The 18,801-nt window shown below is 42.0% G+C and overlaps 6 protein-coding genes across 12 annotated transcripts; 3 read left to right on the top strand and 3 right to left on the bottom strand.

Moving 5' to 3' along the window:
• Positions 1 to 442: 442 nt before the first annotated feature.
• LOC116199904 (expansin-A1-like) lies at positions 443 to 3,084 on the top strand. 2 transcript variants are annotated; one of them, XM_031530488.1, is made up of 4 exons: positions 443 to 536; positions 1,540 to 1,688; positions 1,918 to 2,230; positions 2,481 to 3,084. In XM_031530488.1, the coding sequence occupies exons 2-4, from the start codon at positions 1,550 to 1,552 to the stop codon at positions 2,788 to 2,790; spliced, it is 762 nt and encodes a 253-aa protein (XP_031386348.1). In that variant the 5' UTR covers positions 443 to 536; positions 1,540 to 1,549; the 3' UTR covers positions 2,791 to 3,084. The 2 variants fall into 2 exon arrangements, with proteins under 2 accessions (XP_031386348.1, XP_031386347.1); XM_031530487.1 differs by lacking the exon at positions 443 to 536 and having other exon boundaries at positions 1,349 to 1,688.
• A 1,222-nt stretch (positions 3,085 to 4,306) lies between these two features.
• LOC116200600 (probable calcium-binding protein CML30) lies at positions 4,307 to 4,834 on the bottom strand. The gene has a single exon (XM_031531434.1). The coding sequence runs from the start codon at positions 4,832 to 4,834 to the stop codon at positions 4,307 to 4,309; it is 528 nt and encodes a 175-aa protein (XP_031387294.1).
• A 1,777-nt stretch (positions 4,835 to 6,611) lies between these two features.
• LOC116199919 (E3 ubiquitin-protein ligase MPSR1) lies at positions 6,612 to 8,411 on the bottom strand. 2 transcript variants are annotated; one of them, XM_031530506.1, is made up of 2 exons: positions 7,651 to 8,411; positions 6,612 to 7,044 (listed from the first exon to the last, which is right to left on the bottom strand). In XM_031530506.1, exons 1-2 carry the CDS (start codon positions 8,264 to 8,266, stop codon positions 6,959 to 6,961), a joined length of 702 nt encoding a protein of 233 aa, XP_031386366.1. In that variant the 5' UTR covers positions 8,267 to 8,411; the 3' UTR covers positions 6,612 to 6,958. The 2 variants fall into 2 exon arrangements, with proteins under 2 accessions (XP_031386366.1, XP_031386367.1); XM_031530507.1 differs by having other exon boundaries at positions 6,612 to 7,049; positions 7,651 to 8,410.
• A 905-nt stretch (positions 8,412 to 9,316) lies between these two features.
• On the top strand, positions 9,317 to 10,766 carry LOC116199944 (50S ribosomal protein L18). The gene is made up of 5 exons (XM_031530539.1): positions 9,317 to 9,450; positions 9,543 to 9,898; positions 9,995 to 10,083; positions 10,216 to 10,368; positions 10,494 to 10,766. Exons 2-5 carry the CDS (start codon positions 9,793 to 9,795, stop codon positions 10,647 to 10,649), a joined length of 504 nt encoding a protein of 167 aa, XP_031386399.1. The 5' UTR covers positions 9,317 to 9,450; positions 9,543 to 9,792; the 3' UTR covers positions 10,650 to 10,766.
• Positions 10,767 to 10,882: 116 nt separating this feature from the next.
• On the top strand, positions 10,883 to 12,309 carry LOC116199921 (protein DMP9-like). The gene has a single exon (XM_031530509.1). The coding sequence runs from the start codon at positions 11,026 to 11,028 to the stop codon at positions 11,719 to 11,721; it is 696 nt and encodes a 231-aa protein (XP_031386369.1). The 5' UTR covers positions 10,883 to 11,025; the 3' UTR covers positions 11,722 to 12,309.
• LOC116199822 (beta-1,3-galactosyltransferase GALT1) lies at positions 12,017 to 17,273 on the bottom strand. Of its 5 annotated transcripts, XM_031530364.1 has the most exons (9): positions 16,303 to 17,273; positions 16,007 to 16,082; positions 14,863 to 15,786; positions 14,290 to 14,525; positions 13,903 to 14,184; positions 13,572 to 13,700; positions 13,271 to 13,450; positions 13,077 to 13,184; positions 12,017 to 12,539 (listed from the first exon to the last, which is right to left on the bottom strand). In XM_031530364.1, the coding sequence occupies exons 3-9, from the start codon at positions 15,626 to 15,628 to the stop codon at positions 12,324 to 12,326; spliced, it is 1,917 nt and encodes a 638-aa protein (XP_031386224.1). In that variant the 5' UTR covers positions 15,629 to 15,786; positions 16,007 to 16,082; positions 16,303 to 17,273; the 3' UTR covers positions 12,017 to 12,323. The 5 variants fall into 5 exon arrangements, with proteins under 5 accessions (XP_031386224.1, XP_031386220.1, XP_031386221.1 ...); XM_031530360.1 differs by having other exon boundaries at positions 16,007 to 17,273; XM_031530361.1 differs by lacking the exon at positions 16,007 to 16,082.
• Positions 17,274 to 18,801: the final 1,528 nt, after the last annotated feature.

Genomic DNA, 18,801 nt, shown 5'->3' with positions numbered 1-18,801 from the left:
GGGCCAGGGGCCATTGAAAACTCAATTCTTCTTTTATTCTTCGGTTGATCGAATATATCTGGCTCTCTCTTGCATAGCTTGAGAGGCTGTAGAATCGATCTCACCCTATTGCAAAAATCCTTTAGAGCCCACCCTTTACTTGCCTGATCTCAGAGGTTGGAAAGTCTATATGAATTTAGTATTTAACCTGAGTCATAAAAAATAAAAATAATAATTAAGAAAAACCATTCAAATCCAAAAATTTAAAAGAACTAATTAAGATATTTTAGATTCGATACTTGGACGGACCATCCGTGTTTCTTTTCACCAAAAACCCACTCAAACCAGCAGGAGTTGTTTTTTCGCTTTTCCTTATTTCTTTGTTTTTATTTTTAGGGTCCCTAATAATAAATGAGGGGCTTTAGGCAGTGGTGTGACTTCTAAATACCAAGCAGCTCCCCTCATGGAGGCCTATATATTCCCCCTCAACTCCCTCCCTTTACTCCCTACTCAATCTCCCTCTCACTTTCAGTCTTCCTGATTTTTTCAATCTCTAGGTAATACTCAATCCATACACCTGATAATGCCAATACGAGCATTTCCTTTATTTCTAGCTAGCTATATGTTTGTTGCACTGTAGAATGAGAGTACAATGTACCGACACTTGTTTTCGATTTAAAAAACCATACAGATTCAAACACAGTTCTCCTTATTGGGATTCCCTATGCCCATTCTCTTCTACTATCTCCCATCCCCTTCTGGACATTGATGGATCGAGGAGGGGTGCTGAGGCATAGTCCATTGGTCGCCCCTACCTAAGTTAGGAAAAACTATAATATTATTATCTAATATATCATGTTGAATTTATCTTTTCTCCTCCATGAAATGCTCTTATTCCGTCCGCTGAGTTCTCACAATTTTACTCTCTTGTTTTTCCGATTTGACCCCCTTCACCTCCCCTCGAATTTTTGCCATCTTGGCCAGCTAAGTTCCTTAGTCCATGTTCTGGTTTTATATGGGCCCTTAGAACCATATTTAAGTCTCATAAGTTAAAATCTGTGACGATGTGGACACTGATGGGCCCCTCCTCATCCCCGCGAGCACGGGCGCTAGGGGGGGGGGGGCAAGTGATGGGTCTGCTACATTGGGCCCTTAAACTCGGCCCAGCAGAGGGGGTCTAAGAAACCAGTAAAACCCCAAGCCCAACTCAGAGAGATAGACGGGAACAGTTAGCGAGGTCGTTCAAAAGGAGATAACTGTTAAACAAGAAGGGGCCTCTTGAGGTCGATATAAAGGAAAGAGAACAGAACACGAGGGGGGGGGGGGGGGGGGGGGGGGGGGGGGGGAGTTTTTCAGAAGTTACTTCGAGTACGGTGCGCGGAGGTGGAGCGATTTTCTGAGAACACAATCACATAGATATCAACTGTGCCACGTTATTTTTTCGTGAAATTACAAGATGGTTTCAATTCATCGGCTGAAAGCGATTCCTGTCCCTAAAAGAAAATCATTTATAGTGTACGACATTATTAATTTTGTCGAAGTCATATTACACTTGTGCAGGGAGAGCAAAATGGCTGGTGTAATTGCTGGCCTCTTGATCTTAGTTGGCTTTCTTGCAACGGCATCATCTGTCAACTGTTATGTCGGAGGAGGATGGACTGACGCTCATGCCACTTTCTATGGAGGCAGTGATGCTTCGGGGACCATGGGTGAGCCAAAAAATTTAGTCTCGTCTAATAATTTTAGAATCGATTAATTGATACATTGACGTTCATGCTAATCGAAATGTCTTAATTTGCATGGCTGTACATATCAACCGACATATTTTATGAAATCATGTAGTGTTCTCGATCTATTGTCTATGTATTCTTTAATCCATTCAAATGAGATGATCTGGTACACAGCATGTGCCTCACAAGCCTATCCCTATTTTGGCAGGTGGAGCGTGTGGGTATGGAGACCTGTACAGTCAAGGTTACGGAGCAAACACCGCCGCCCTAAGCACTGCCTTGTTCAATGATGGGCTGAGTTGCGGGTCATGCTACGAGATCCAGTGTGTGAATGACCAGAAATGGTGCAACCCGGGATCGATCGTGGTAACTGCCACCAATTTCTGCCCACCGAACAATGCTCTCCCTAACAATGCAGGCGGCTGGTGCAACCCTCCCTTGCAACACTTCGATCTCTCTCAGCCTGTCTTCCAGCATATTGCCCAGTTCAGAGCTGGAATTGTACCCATTGCTTACCGAAGGTTTGAAATAGTTTACTAGCACTCGATTCGATTTTCCGGAACGTTAAGAACTACCCAGCAATGCCCGTGAACAAAATTAATTGATGAAATTGAAATCATTTATGACGTGAATGTGAATCATTCAGTAAATGATCGAAAAACAATTCTTGTTACGAATGTATATATTGGAACCCTTTGTCCTAATATATTGTTGGGAATAATGACTGCTATATGTGACATTTTGCCTGTGAAACGTCCATTGGTATGGTAGGGTACCCTGCAAGAGAAAGGGAGGCATAAGGTTCAATATCAATGGCCACTCCTACTTCAACCTTGTCCTCATCACGAATGTCGGCGGGGCAGGCGACATCCATGCAGTGTCTGTCCAAGCAGGGTCGAGAAGCGGATGGAAGCCGATGTCCAGGAACTGGGGCCAGAACTGGCAGAGTAACGCTTACCTTAACGGACAGAGCCTCTCATTCAAAATCACAACGAGCGACGGGCAGAGCGTGGTATCCTACAATGTCGCCCCTGCTAGCTGGTCCTTCGGTCAGACATTCACCGGAGCACAGTTCCCCTAAAGAGGGAACGCCAACTAGATATATAGATAGTCCTCGGCATTGATTGAACTATATGGGGGGTATGTCTCAGCAGCAGTACCCATGTATATATGCCTGCAATAGTTCATTATTATTATTATTTTTAATAATAAGGGAGACAAAGGATACAAGGATAAAAAAATAAATCGAAATAAATGAGGACATAAGTCTAGTATTAAGATAAACCTATAAATTCCACTAGTAAAAATCGAACTCATAACCCTCTTGATTCCAAGTCAACGCTTTGTACCACTATACTAAAATCTCTTCATCATATAGTTCATTGTTCTGCTCAAGCTTTTCTTTGTCTCTGGCCTGTGAGACGCAAGGACGCATAAACACTCTACGTCATATAAAACAAAATATTTCTACGATTGAACTTTCTTGATTTTTTTATTCCGATTGAACTTTCTTGAAGTTTTTATTCCGAATAATTCCATCACGAGAATCGAATCTGAAATCTTGGTTATCTACATGACACTGCGCCAACTCTCTTTCTCCAATATCTCTGTATTTAGATGTACAATAGGTACTTAGATCTCCCAAAGGTGTAAAGCCAAAATTGTTGGATTGCATATTGACGTTTCAAAGTGGGCCCCTTCGTGAGTTTCCTTCGGCAGCCATATGGGGCTTGTGGAACTTCTTGGGGCTATCTAGTTGTAGGATCATATCCTCTTATTCGTCTTCAAATTTTATTCAAAATATTTTTTTTTAAAAAAAAATTATGAAATCAAACCAAAACTTTTTACTTTTTTTAGATGTTCGGCCTGCCTAAGCAAACTCCTAATAACTCCTAATAAAGAGGTAACAAGAGGAGGTAAGCCATCAACTGCGCCGCCTCACCTCTTTGGACTTCTTCTGAGGGCTGAGGTGGCTAGGATCGAGCCATCTCAACCCAACCAGGACCTGAATCATATCCGGGCTAAGTTCATGAGGGGAGGGGGGATTTGTCACCACCTGGATAATATCGGCAGTAGAGGAGGTCGTCCCTATCCGATGATCTCTTATCCGATGATCTCTTCTACAGCTTAGGACCTTAGGTGGCCAGGGTCGAAGCATTCAACCCCTTGCAATACCAATTGGCCTAGATTTGATAGTCAGATTGGTCAAGTTGGCTCCAGCCCTGACCCCAAAATGGCATCATTAAGAGGCCTTGCACCCCCTCCCCACCCCCGCGCCGCGCTACAACCTCCTCTAGGGCTAAGGCGGCTAGAATCAAATGAGCAGCTTGGCAGTGGCGAGGGATGTCGACTGTTGCTTGGTTCTTGTTTAGTTTAACTAATAATCTGACTAGCAGCAAAAAAAAGATGAACTCAGCCCATTAATAGTATGAAAATGAGAATTGGGGTCACTTATCGATATTGATCCCGTTGCATCAATGATCAGATGCATTGATAGCGAGAGTGATTTCATGCAACATGTTGTACAGCTCGAACCAGACACTGAAATACATTCATAATACGTAAATAGTGATGATAGATGGTAGATGCATCGGTATTCAGGAGGGCGACAAGATTTTCAAGAACTCCTGAAATTGAATGACCCCATCGCCGTTCTCGTCGAATTTCTGGATCAGTCTCTTGCACTGGTCCATCGTTTGACCTTCTTCTTCTTCTTCTTCATCTTCTTCAATCAGTCCAAGAGCACACAGAACCCTCTGCAGGTCCCCTGCACCTATGACCCCAGCTTTGTCCACATCAAACACCTCAAAAGCTCCCTTCACCTCCTCAACGGTGGCAGGCTCTGCCTCGAACAGGGTCGATATCTCGTCTGTTCGGAAACCAATAACATCCTGCTGCTTCTCATCGGCCTTGTCTGGCACACTCGATGCAATTCCTAGCCTCTCCATCACCATATCCACCTCTTCCCTGCTGATCACCAGTTCAGGAAAAGAAGAATGTTTTTGGCAGTTATTTTTTAACAACTTCCAATATGTCCATTGAGCAGAGAGAGCATTGAGTGCCCACTCGAGGACGAAGCGGAAGTTCGAGAGGAAGTCGGAAAATGTAGTCTCAGTGTGCAGCATTTTACTTAGGGGAATCAACTTAATTACTGATCAGATCATACCGGCTTATTTTATAGTTGAAAGGAACTTCGCCATAGGAAATCCGATAGGAGAATAAGTCAAGTCAAGTCAAGCTTAGCTTCCTTAACGGACGGGGAAAGGAGGAGGAGAAGAGTCTCCAGGAACCTACTTGACACATACCAGAGAAAGCCACGTTCATCAAAAGGTATGAATGAAAATCACCGAAAGTGAAACCGGTTGATAACCTTCGAAAGTACCTACTACTGCCTCAGGCTCCTTCCCCGTTTATCTATCGAAAAACAAACAGATACTGCTAACATAAGTCCAAGATCTTTTATTGAACTGAGTGTTACATCTTGTACTTACCACACCGTAATTGCTAGAATCTGATGGAATTTCTAATCAGAGACTGTTCAATATGGAGAAATATGCATAGTCTATCATACCCTCAAGGCTAGAGCACTTTATGGTTAGGACAGACCGAATTCTGAGTCGAATTCTGAGTGGGGATTAGCCACCGTCAATTTGTCGAAATATCTCAAAATAGAAATTCTAAATAACTAATGAAATGATACAGATAGTCCCACGATAAGTATCATGTCGAACTTAGAACTTTTTGGTTATCAGGTGAGAACATATGTCACCACGTTGCATCCTCTTTTCATGCAGCAAGTGTAATTTAAAAGGGAGCACAATGATCAAAGCTGCCGTCTTGGATGCTTTTTGGATACATAACTTCTAGAGAAAACGACTCCAGAAAGTCATCTGAAATTTCTTGGCAGCATAGCCCAAGGTTTGGTGCAAGCAACTTCCATCAGGCGTGAAATCTGCCACTTTGGGCTTTATATTTTAGTACTAATAGACCGCTAGTATTGCTTATCAGCCCTGCATTCTCATTGCACGGGAAATGATCAACTCTCTTAAAAGGCGGTTCGCATTTTTTTTTTTTTTAAAAGGTTGTGCCCCCATGGCTGCGTCGAACCTCTGAGCTCTCGGGTGAGATTTGGTCGGCTGACTGCGAAGCTGTTGGATCGTGTGAATTCTGCCCTGAGGTTCCTAGGCTGAAAACATGGGAGGAAGCTGAATCATGGGTGACAGTCAATCTGATCCTTCGATACAAATCAACGTAACATAGAGAAAAATTGGAAACTGAGAAGCGGACTCAACAGGGATAGTGCAGAAATACGAGTTTACGGGTTCCAACCGTCGACCCAGAAATTAAAGTGAATTGGTCTCTGTTGATCAAGATTCTGTCTCCGTCCACTTATCACTTTCGCAACATATCAGGTCCAGAGTATACTCCTGGAACGGGACGTAGGTTCATTTGAAGTCTTACTTAACAGCCAACCACGATGTATCCTTTCCACCAGTTGAAAAGACCATCTTAACCTTATTGTACAAAAACTCATTAAGATTCTACACAAAAAAAAAAAAACTCATTAAGATTCAGCCAAGATGACACCTTCATTTCATCAAGCTTAACAGTCAACAGTTAGTCGGAAAATTGTCTCAACTGTATCATGCATTAGTAGTGGAGGGGACTGACTCTTAAATTGCGTAAACCTTAAGGTGAGCCCGAGTTGAGCTTTCTTATTCTTAGGTGGAGTCAAGATGAGATATTTGATTCACTCGAAAACGAAAGACCGCAGGTAGCGACCGGCCAACATGAAACCACGCATACCGAAGAAAATCAAATATAATATGAGAGGAGAGAAAGGAGATATCGAGACATTGAAACATAAGGAGAGGAGAAGAGAGAGGAGATACAAAAAAGTGGTAGTCAGAAGCCAAAGTCACGGGAGTTTATTATTTAGACTGACTCACTGACTTCTCAAATACATAGAATTACTAGCCTATTTATAGTCTCAAGAAGCAATCGGCCTAGGATAGAAATAATATCAAAATACTATTGTAAAATCTAATGCGACATTAGGAAATCCTAATGGTATCAATTAACCTAATTGATTGATACAACCTTATTCAAATGTTATATTTCCTAATATGAAAAACTCACTCCATAATTTCATGATCTGCAATCAAATGATAACTTTCATCTACAACCAAATTTTGCGACCATGATAAAAGGTAGTTTCTTTGACTCCACAAAAGCTCTCCGCTCTTTCTTTAGACGGAGGCAATATGCGTGATCGATGAAAGCTCTTCAAATGATGACTTCAATTGGTGATTGCAACGGGCTTGTCCCGATTGACCTGCTCTAATACCATGAAGAAAATCAAATATAATATGAGAGAAGAGAAAGGAGATATTGAAACATTGAAACATTGAAACATAAGGAGATGAGATATCGAAACGTAGTGACTAGATGCCAGAGTCACGGGAGTTTATTATTTAAACTGACTCACTGACTCCTCGAATACATAGAATTACTAGCTTATTTATAATATCAAAATACTATCATAAAATCTAAATGTGATACTAATAAATCCTAATTATACCAATTAACCTAATTGATTGATACAATCTTATTCAAATGTTATATTGCCTAATCGGATAAACTAATATCTCCAATACATACCATCAAAAACTTCATTCACAATCAAGAAGTTCGACCCTCAACATGAAAGAAACCACTGAACATCCTAAAAGAAAAAAAACTAAAGTTACAAGCTTTGGCCTACTCGTCTACTTTCTAATCGTTCCTTATTACGGTTATGGATCTTCTTTATAACCAGGAGAAAAAGAAACTCTTATTTCCTTTCTACTATTTTCCCGATCCGCCATGTCTGATGCGATGTTGCTGCCCATAGAACCTGATCTGATCATCTGAGGATGATTTCATTGGAGAACCTGATCACCTGAGAAGGTTGAGTTGTCATCACCGGAACTTCGAGTACTCCTCGAGAAGGAAAAGCTGATCCAGATGTCGGCGTCTCTGCGCCCGTAATGATCATAGCGGTAGTAGGGATTTGATGTCATGTCAGTATCTCCGGTGAGCTTCTGGGACTCCACTTCGTCCACGGGCATCCTGTACCGGCAGACAGGGCAGGACCCGTGAATCCTAAGCCACTTCTCTATGCAGTCCCCATGGAACCTATGCTGGCATGGCATCTCCCTGGCCCACTCCCCCCACTCTTCCAAGCATATCACGCAGCAGGGAGCCGTGCTTTCGTTGGCCGTGATAGTTTCCACTGTGGGCAGGGCTTCGATGGACGGCACCGCGGCGGGCGGAGGGGGGGAATCCATCGGGGATTGTGGCAGTAGACGGTGGAGTAGGACAGGGTCGAGAACCACCGTGCCCTGGGTGATCAGGTTGATCAGGACAATCCTGTTGGGTTGCCCCGGTGGAGGCTGGTGGTCGTTGGAGAGACCAAGCATGAAGGGGAGGAAGAGGGAGAGATCTTGGTGGCGGAGCTGCCGCAAGAGAGGCGGGCCGGCATCATCAGAGGCTTCGGTGGCTGTTGCTGAAGCCATGATATATGACTTCAGTGGGGTTGTGGGCAGAGAGAGAGAGAGAAGAGGATGACAATGAATAACATTTTAGGAACAAGTAGGGGACCATAAACTAATCTCTCCGTTTAAATGGATCTTTTCTTTTGGCTGTTCATTGCTCGGACGGAACCCGAAATGTTTATTTATACCGGATCGATTATAGGTGGATTGGATAATTGTCTAGGACTCGATTAATTACAGTATAACAAAGGAGTCATACCTAGCCATTAAGAGTTCGAGTTATGAACGAAACCGATGCCCGAAAGGTCCAATCTACTGATGAGAAAAAAAGTATGACTGAACCACATTAAGTCCATACTTTGGTAGCACTATTTCGTAATTTTATTCACCTTAACCTCCGCCTTCTTCATCTCATTGGTATCAGTTTGCCACCCTCTTTTGAGCTCTTAACATAGGATTGTCCTTTGTTTCGGCATTCATTCCCATAACTCATTTTCCTTAGGCATTTGGTATGAAGCAATCCACGTGGGTTGATGAAATCTAATTTTCAATTCCCTAGGTCTCACAAACTATCATGTTTGGTTACAGTGTAATCTAAATTACTCTCATTTAACTGTAATATACTTTCTCAGCAGAGGTGTCTATCTAGATTACCAGTAATATAAACATTATTAGTCCATACCAAACATGGTAATGAATATTACCGATAATTTTAAAAGTGAGAGTCCATCTCACTGGGAATTTAGATTACTAGTAATCTTTTTCGGTATGAACCTTATATGAAAGTCCAATGGGCCACCGACTAATCCAGTCAAGTCGGGTCAGCCGATTGAGGGGTAAAACTCTCACAGCATGGATTCTCTCCATTCACAGGACACAAGACTCGAATTTAAGACTTTACTTAAGGGAAATAAAACTTCAAACCGAGACTAGTAATTTTAAATGGTAATACACCAACCTAACAAATCACTAGAGACGGGAAAAAAAATAAAGGACTAAAAAGTCTCCTAAATGTTTATGTTGCTATCTGATAATTATTATTTATTTATTATTATATGGAAAGAAAAAGAAGAAAAGATAAGGTTGTGCCCACATAGGGATAGCGACCATAGGAGAAGTGCAATTATTGTTAATATTCAATTGATGATGATCACCTTCGAGAGACGAGAGTTTACGCAAAGAAGAGAAAGCAATGTCGTACATGTGTAATGCAATTATTGTTAATATTTGTTTCTTTGCAAAAGTATTTTATTTTATTGAAAGGGTCAAATTATGCTTGACGGAAAATTAGTTTCAGGCTCTTGCCCGTGGCGGTCATAACAGTGGACTCGTTACGCAAGTCAAAACACGAACATGCGTCTCTTCAGTGAGCTCAGTCTCTCAGCTCTACTGTCTGCAACACAGAGAAACCCATAGCCACTGCCGACAACCTGTTCGACGAAATGCCTCGCTGAGTACAATCCCGAAGTTTCCCTGGTGCTGCTGCGACAAAAGTTAGGATTTTCTTTCGTGGGCAACAGCAAGATTTGCATTTAGAGTGCCCGAAAATGGCAGTTTCTCGGGTTCCATCGTTGCAGTTTGGGGCTCGTGTTCTGCTCCGAACAGATTCAGTCCCTTTGAATTTAGCCATTCCCATCGTCAAGCACCAGAAGAGTAAGAGCAAGGAACTTCTTCTCTCATTAACTCGATGTACAGCTGCAGTTCTTAACGTTTTCGCTATGTGATCACTGAAGAAAAAACCGATTGCAGGTTATTCCGTAAGGCCAACAGTGGCCGAAGCGAAGGCGAATCCTTGGACAGAAAGCGCAAAGATCCGAAACAGGAGGAACCGAAAGAAGGTGTTTGTTTTTCCTCCTTTTTGTCCTCGTTTGATGTTTCAGATAGTTTTCGAGCTGTCTTCCGAGTCGTTTCTGCGAGTTATTATGTGCCGCACATGTTAGCTGATGTATGGAATTATCTTGTTTGGCCAGTTTACGGGCACTCCCACTATTCCCAGGCTCTCGGTGTTCTGTTCCGACAAGCAGCTCTACGCGATGCTCGTAGATGACCAGAACAAGAAGTGTTTATTTTACGGGAGCACGCTTCAGAAATCCATTCGCGGCGACCCTCCTTGTGGCACCATAGTAAGGAATCATCATTGTCCAACTAGAGAAATTCGAAACTTCCGTATCTATAAGGGAAAAGGGAACGACTCCTTATTTCTCTGTGGCGTTCGGTCTAATTCTGCTTCGTGCACTTGTTCACTCAGGAAGCGGCTAGACGTGTCGGGGAAGAGCTCATCAAAGCGTGCATGGACCTCAACATCAATGAAATATCGTCTTACGATCTGAATGGATTTGCTCGGGGCGAAAGAATGGAAGCATTCGAGATAGCGATTTCTCGTCACGGGTTCTTACCCCGCTAGAGATTTCCTTCAGAGCGAACCAATGTATATTGAACAAACAGAAACATGAAAGTTGCATCTAATCGTGTCTGTTACTCATGAAAGTGTCCATTATTAATCCAAAAATTTTTCCATTAATGTAAATAGTATCTAATAATATCATAAAAAGAAATAGAATTAGATTACCGAAAAAGAAAGAAATCGAATTTTTTTTAAAAAAAATAAATATATAAAGGCAGTTACGGATTTGGAGGGAAATTTCAAACTAGGGTGGGTTACTTGACAGTTAATTACCGTTGGGAACCCATAAGGAATGTATGAATTAGGCCGTTTTCTACCCTGGAAATAAATCATTAGTCTCCCCGAAACTTCTCTCTCCTTGCAAAGAACTGCCGTGATGGAGCGAACGGAGCAAGACATCGGGATCAGAATCTACACGGCCTCTCCTCGCAAGTCCCCCACCCCGGCCCCTGCCCCTGCCCCTGCCGCTGCAGATTATCCTTCCTCCATGCCACCAGGGCCTGTGGAGACTGTGGCCCCGGCTGGTGGCCAGAAGAGGCAGGCAGTGGCGAAGGGAGTCCAGAAGACGCTGTCGAAGACCTCGTTGCTTGTGAACTTCCTGCCCACGGGAACCCTCCTCACATTCGAAATGCTGCTGCCCTCGGCCTCAGGGGATGGGTCGTGCTCGCCGGTGAACACCCACATGATCCACGCCCTCCTCAGCCTCTGCAGCCTCTCGTGCTTCTTCTTCCACTTCACTGACAGTTTCAAGACCCCTGAAGGGAAGGTCTATTATGGGTTTGTGACCCCGAGGGGACTCTCCCTCTTCAGGACAGGACTGGGGGTTGAGGTCCCCAAGGATGGCAGGTACAAACTCGGGATCTCCGACTTTGTGCATGCCATCATGTCCGTCACGGTTTTCATGGCGATTGCGCTTTCTGATCATCGAGTCACCAACTGTCTCTTCCCAGGGCACGTTAAGGAGATGGACGAAGTGATGGAGAGTTTCCCGCTCATGGTGGGGATCGTCTGCAGCGGGCTTTTCTTGGTGTTCCCGAACACTCGGTACGGGATTGGGTGTATGTCCACTTAATAAATTAGCCGATGATTATTAGTCTGTTGGAGTTTATGTTGAAACTGTCTGATTTAAGTAGTTTATTGTAATTGGTTGCATAGTGTCTTCCCTTTCTGGCAATTGCATCTCCTCTCTTATGGAGATGATTGTATGCATATAGCTGCGATCAAGTTTAGGATCATTAAAGCCATGATGGTTTAATGTCATGTCAACACTGATCCGAATCGAGAAATGGGGACTGCAAAGGTGTGAAATGACCTGAAGGAATAGACTTTTGAGACGATTTGCGATAATACTGTCACAGCTGCTAGAATTATAAAGAATTAACGGTATATAAGTAATAGCCTTATAACTGGTGTTAATATCGAGTGGTACCCGTGGTATCCTAACTCGAGAAAAACTCTGTACATCTCTCCGTTCCAAGGCACGCATCTCAATGAGCTAACCTATATATTTTGTTACGGGACAACCTACCTGTACAGTGGTGGTGAAACCCTTCCATTCTAAAAATAATTTCTCCCTACTGGTAATCATATAAACTACAGTAGAACGAATGATCAGTGAGATGATGATACCAACCAGCATTTTGTGTATGCGTCACACCTCTAAAGAGTCGCTGCTCATCTTTCCCCACAGCAAATGGCACGTTTCGTCTCTTGAAGCTTCTGCCACAGGCATAACATCTCCCTCGGCCCCTGATAGTGCGCGACTACATACTGGTCCTTGCATCCCGTGTTAAAGATCCTATCATCTTTCACGTACCTCACATTCAGTCCATCTTCGTTCTTCATGTTGGAGATCCATATTCCCATTGCCACATCCTCTAGCTTAAACATCTGGAGCATGAGGCACTAATTTCAGTTATACTTTTGCAATGTGAAAAGTAGGGTCTGTTGGCATGATAAATGCAAGTATGAATGTAATATGTGACTATCAGATTCATGTCGAACTGGAAGTACGGGGAACCACTGAATAAGTAGTTTCAGTTCATTTTCTCTGCTCAAAGACTAACATAAATAAATAAATAATGCAATGTATCAAATATATTAGAAAACATCGGATCATATTTTTGATACGTTTTTCCTGAATCTCTTTGCTTTCAAGAATATGAATATACAAAACCCAAAAACATTTTCGTAGTTCAACAAAACCAAAAGCACCAAGCTACACCTCATTTTCCAAGAAAAAAATAACATATGATAAATGTAATCAGTGACCTCCTCCAGTTTCCCAAGTATCCAAATATATTTTCTTTGTTTCTGGACTAATAAAAAACCAAGGTTGGAAGAGTTTGTTTCGATTTCAAATTTTTTTGGCAACAACACCAACAAGAAGTAAAAACAAATAAATATATCAATTTTCTAGTATTATACCTTCAATTTGCCTCCTTTGTATCTCTTGTAGACTGCATTTGCAATGTCGTGGGACACCACATAACCAGGCCCATGCGCCCAAGGGGGATAAGCATCTTCACGCCATTCCTACATTAAGACATCGAAACAGAACACATGTAAACAAATGGATATGGGCTTTTGGTCCTTTCATTAACCCGGAAAAAGGATCATACCTCTGGACTAATGTACCATTTGCTATCCCGACTTCGATGTGGCTTAGAATCTGAGTTGATAAGCCCATAAAGAAGCCCAGCAGGCACATTTATCCGGCTGAGAGAAGCTAGGACTTCGTCTACACGGACAAATGCGTCATCGTCGGTCTTCATTACATATTTCGCTGAGACCACCTTGGTCTGTCAAGAAACACGCAGTCAAAGAGGTATATGAAGTGCCTCCACTTGTCCTTTTTGAGATAAGATTAATTATTATAATAATTATATATATATATATAATTTTTTTAAAAAAAAAACTTACGCCAAAGATGCAGATGGCCAGGGTTTTCCATGTGATAAGGTTGTAGTAGTCGACAAAAGGCATCAGCTGCACGTCCCCATATGTCTGTGCTTCATTCCAAAGTTGCTGATTTACTATCTGGTTCTTGTGCTGCAATGCGTTTTAAAATTTGATCAATACTACAACCTGAACAGTGTAATATTAAAATTAGAGTTTCAAGTTCTGAGAAGTAGCTAACTTATGAGCAATACGAAGTTTACTACCTCCATGTTCATAAGGGATGCAAATAACGGAGCATTAACTCATCAGGGTTAATTATGGGAATAACAGAACATTATGAATAGAAACTCACCAGGCCAACGAAAAAGCGCACTGCAACCTTCCCTGATCGTACTGCAGCATACTGCATCCATGTTCTTCGCACAGCCATTCGGCGCTTAAAGTTGTTTGCTGTTGAAAAAACACCGATGAAGAGATCTAATTGTCTGCCAGGAGAAATCGAAACTGCCTTGAGGGCCTCGAGATCAACTGAATGGTCTGATTCCTCTGATGCAGGTAAACCACTAGCTAGGATGGAAATGAGTTTTAGGTCCCCGGATATTCTGACTTCACTTATTAGCCATGGCTCCAAAGTCTAAACAAAGATAAGCACTGTTATAAGCAACAAATCCATACCCACAAAAACCATAAATTTATAACAATGGAAAAGGAGAAGAATGCAGGAAAAGTGAACAATTACTTCGCGATATGCAAAAGACGTGATGTGCTTTCCATCGACTGTCATTTGGATTCCCTCTGAACCCACCCGGAGTGTGGAAACAGATGGATAACCTTGTTTAAAAGGAAAGTATTTCCTAGTTGCTGATCCATCTTTTCCAGTTGAAGTCAGCCGTGAACTGTTGGAATGTGAGCGAATAGTTGAAGAACGATTATCATCTTTACCCACCATCTGGTTGCACTGCTCCAGCTCATCCACTACATCGGGAAAAGAACAAACATCTATATGCATCAGAATTATAAAGTATATGCAATGTGCTCCCATGGGAGCACAGTAAGCAGTTGGGCAAAATTTTATCAATCAAGGAACATTTACAGCAAGTAGCCACTGAAATAGAGCAGAATCATCATTTCATAATGGCGGTCAGGAAAGTTCACAAGCTGTGCATGTATTAATACACTGATAAAATTGAGAATATAAAAGCAGTATTACCTAAATCAACTAATTATAAGGAAAAAAATGAGGCAACCAAATTTTGTTAATTTTAATTGCATAACGAGTGCCAATGAACAATAATTTGGTGGCTGACTGCACCTTTCTTGTTCTTGTCAGGAGTAGGTGATGGACATCGCTCCTCTTCACCCCAATCATGAGCAGCAGTCCAAGTATTTTGGACAATCACAGGATTATCTGTTATCTTATCACCATGAAGTCTCACATTGTAATGTAGGATAATTGGGGGATCAGGCTCCCCTGGGAGTGGTTCCCCAGTTAAGTCAATCCGAAAGTTACCAAGAAGACCATCGGGAATTCCGATAACTGTAATAGAAGAGCCTTGAGTCAATCCACAAGGAACTTGCAATTTAAAACCATCGTTATCAAGTCCCGTGGCATTCACTTTGTTAAGAAAATGGGGGCACTGCTTCTCATTTTCCTTCCTATGAGAACTGTCATTTGCCGATGAAAGCTTTTCCTCTTCAACTGAGTCCATAAGAGTTTTCCATGCAGTTCCAGCTTCCTTAATAGCATCCACTCCATTTGGTAACGACTGAGCATGATTTGCCAAATCTCTCAAATGATACCATGCAGACAATGAGAGTTGCTCTTCACGGGACAAATTTCTTGGAGTGAGAAGGACAGAGACCATTGCTTCAGCAGAAACCACAGGCGATGCTGCATTCATTGGACTTTTCGCTGCAGGTGGAGCTGTAGCACTTATCCACTCGAGAGGATTAGTTCCATTTAGGGATATAGGAATCCTGAGATTACTTTGTCCATTCTCATTGCTCAGTAAAACATATCTCAGGACCAGCAACATAAACAAAGAGGCAACGACGGCAGACCCGTACCATTTCTTCATATTGCTGATCCTGCAAGTGATCAATATCTATCTCCCTGCCTCACATAGCTCCTTCTCACAAAGCGAAAGTGGGAGTACTCCACCCTAGACTCGAAAAGGCAGGATCCCGAGCACGCTTGCAAGGATCTTCACACTCTACAAATACTTATGTTTCAGGGCTTCTCGGGAATGAAGCCGAGAGTACCCCCGCAAAGCCAATCAGTGATGTAATCAAATAAAGCAGATACTGATAAAATTATGACATATAATTGTTAGCACATGCCAGGAAAAGCTCAAGAACTCTACACGACCAGAACATATTTTTAGTAAGCTGACACACATATGAATCTCCCAATAAGAAAAATTTACAAGATACATGTTCGGCATGTGAGATCCTACCAAGACGAAGTCTGAACAACCATTTTCAAGAGCACCATAACGGAAAATAATGAGACCCATGAGCAATGAAACATACCTAGTCGAAGAGAAAAGATTATCAGAAAATAAACAGAGGTTCAAGAGTCAAGTCATCACGAGTGGATGACTTCTCAACTCTGTGAAATATAAGAGGGCACTACAGCTTTTTCTGCTATACATAAACTATTACAAAATACAGATCCCATCAGATGAAGAACAGCCAAATTTTGATCACCAGAAAAATGGAGGTGGGGTATGCCATAGTTCGGTCAGCTCACCCAAAAACCAAAACATTGATGCATGAAGAGTTTCTCAAGCAGCTGCAGCAAATGGCGGCGAAGCGTTTTAATATGACCCTCAGCTCCAACTGCCCCAGATTTTAATACTCCCAAGCAGTGACATTGACCTGGTCAAAGTCCAGTTTCATGTCGAATTTACCAAAACCGCCATTGCCTCAGAAGCATCCTGTCCTAATGTATACCCTCCGCAGCCCAAAGAAAATTGAAAATTGACGATCAACCAGGAAAAAAAAAAAGGGGGAACAAAATCGACAATTTGGTGTAGCAAAACCTCAAATGTGCCAACGATTTCCAAGTTAAAGGATCGGATTCCAGCCAAAGAAAAGGACCCTACGAAGCTCAGCTGAACCGGATCTTCACACTTCAGAAAACATGTAAAAATGGTGTTTTTCCTCCATCATCACGTTAGATTGGTCCAGCCAAAGGGTCATCAAGAGGCCTTTGCCGTCGGAAAATTTAGCACGACGAAGTGATAACTAAGCACCGGAGGCATCACACACTGATGCGAGGGACAAATGATTCAACTGCGAAGGAGGAGGAGCAGAGATCCGGAAACCAGAGCAGCTCGAGTTCTCGTAGTAATTACCAGTCAAGCGCAGCCGCTGACCTCCCAAGCTTCAGCGACACTGCCACTGGAAGTTGCAGAACAGGGACCCGGAGAGATCCAGCAGCCGCGGAATGGGCGGCATCGAGGAAGCAACTCTCCTTTGAATGCAGCTGGTGGAGGAAGAAGAAGATGGAGATGGAGGAGGAGGAGGAGGAAGAAGAAGGACTAAGGAGGGAAACGGATCTCTGTCCGTGCCGTTCAGTTAACGCTATGGACGGACGGACTGCTTTCAATTCAAAGTCTTCGGCGAGGAGGAAAGAAAGACAGAGATAACGGTGAGGGGGAGACGCCGCCGTTTATGACGGTTTTGAGCTTCGGAGCGCGTCGAGTTTTGCTGCTGTGCGGCCTATTTCACGGACCGGACAATTATTGGCTGGACCAAGACCTCTTCCGTTAAACAGAAACCGTCGATGTAGTTCATCGGACGGTCATTCTCTCGTTTGAAAGCATTCTCAGTCAATTATATCTCTACTCTATCCCTTCCTTCACGGTTTTCCTTTTTTTTTGTTGGGGAAAAAAAAGGAAAAGAAAACCAAAAGCTTCATTTTGTATAAATAGTTTTGTTTTTAATTTTAATTAAGGGTGAGTTGGTAGGATCATAGAGGAGACCTAGAACACAAGGAAAAATATTCTACACACATTCCTATGACCAACCAAGATTATGAAATCTGTCTTGCAAGACACGTGGCACTATCAACATGAAGGTCCCAGTCAATTAATTTAATTCAACTTAAAAGACTTCAAACGAATCACACCTATATATTATACAACATTTGTTATGAAAATTTTATATATAAATACAGATATGAAATTTAGTATTATTTTGATATAAAAATAAATAAAGGAAGTCATTTGTCTACGTAACATGCTGCACATGTTTCGTGTCCACCCGGTCAAAACGGGGTTCATGATTGAGAAAATTTTATCTTGATTAGGCTGACTCGATTCAAATAAGAAATTAATCAGAATCCATTAAACTTCAAAATATCATTATAACAAAAAGAAAAAAAAAAGATAAAAGGAACTCGCTTTTCTTTCAAGGAGGGAGTAGAGGCATACACTCTCGACTTGATAGTAATATGTTTTATATTGGCTCTTTTTGTAAATAAAATTAAATTTTAATCCTTAAGACTTTTGTAAATTGATATTTTCCTTTTCTGACCCTAGTACAATCTTTTTTAATCATAAAAATAAAAATTTAAGGCCACATAGCAATTAATAAAGATCAACCTTTAAAGCTGCATATTATGTTTATCAAATGATTTTGTTGTAGCACAAATTGTTTTTGGGTTAATGTAAGGGAGAGTGAATATATTAAAAATACGTTATGTGTGAGCTGAAGTTAGAGGAGTAAAATAACTCATCATAACTGAGTGTATGTATAGCCGTTAAATCGCGAGACGTCACGGTGGAGGAGCCGTCGGTGCAACGGGGGACGAGCAGAGCCGTGACGCTGCCACGCGGCTGTTTCTCGTTTGTAACATTCGATACATTTGTCTCCGGCTTTATTGACAGAACGCCACGTGTCTGTAGATCCGACGGCAGCCGGCAGCGAAAGAAAAATGTATCGAAGCTGCTTTTACTTTGGCCAGCTTTGTTGCCCCAAAGTCATTATGACCAGGTATTATTTGTTTTTTTTTTCTTTTCCATTTTATGGGGACCATGTAATTACGAGGTTTATTAAATATGCTGTTCCCGGAAAACGCATCTCGCTCATAAACAATTAAAAAAAATAAAAATAAAAAAGGAGTATGGGCCGAACTAACGAGGTGTAGCTCAGTCAATGGTATGCTAGTATTCAAGTATTAGATAAGATGGAAGTAGGGGTATTCGGTTTCGGATACCTTGTTTTTTTTACGATACCCGAATCA

Source organism: Punica granatum, chromosome 3, assembly GCF_007655135.1.
Source record: "Punica granatum isolate Tunisia-2019 chromosome 3, ASM765513v2, whole genome shotgun sequence".
Taxonomy (NCBI): Eukaryota; Viridiplantae; Streptophyta; class Magnoliopsida; order Myrtales; family Lythraceae; genus Punica; species Punica granatum.
This window is presented reverse-complemented; position numbering and strand designations above follow the sequence as displayed.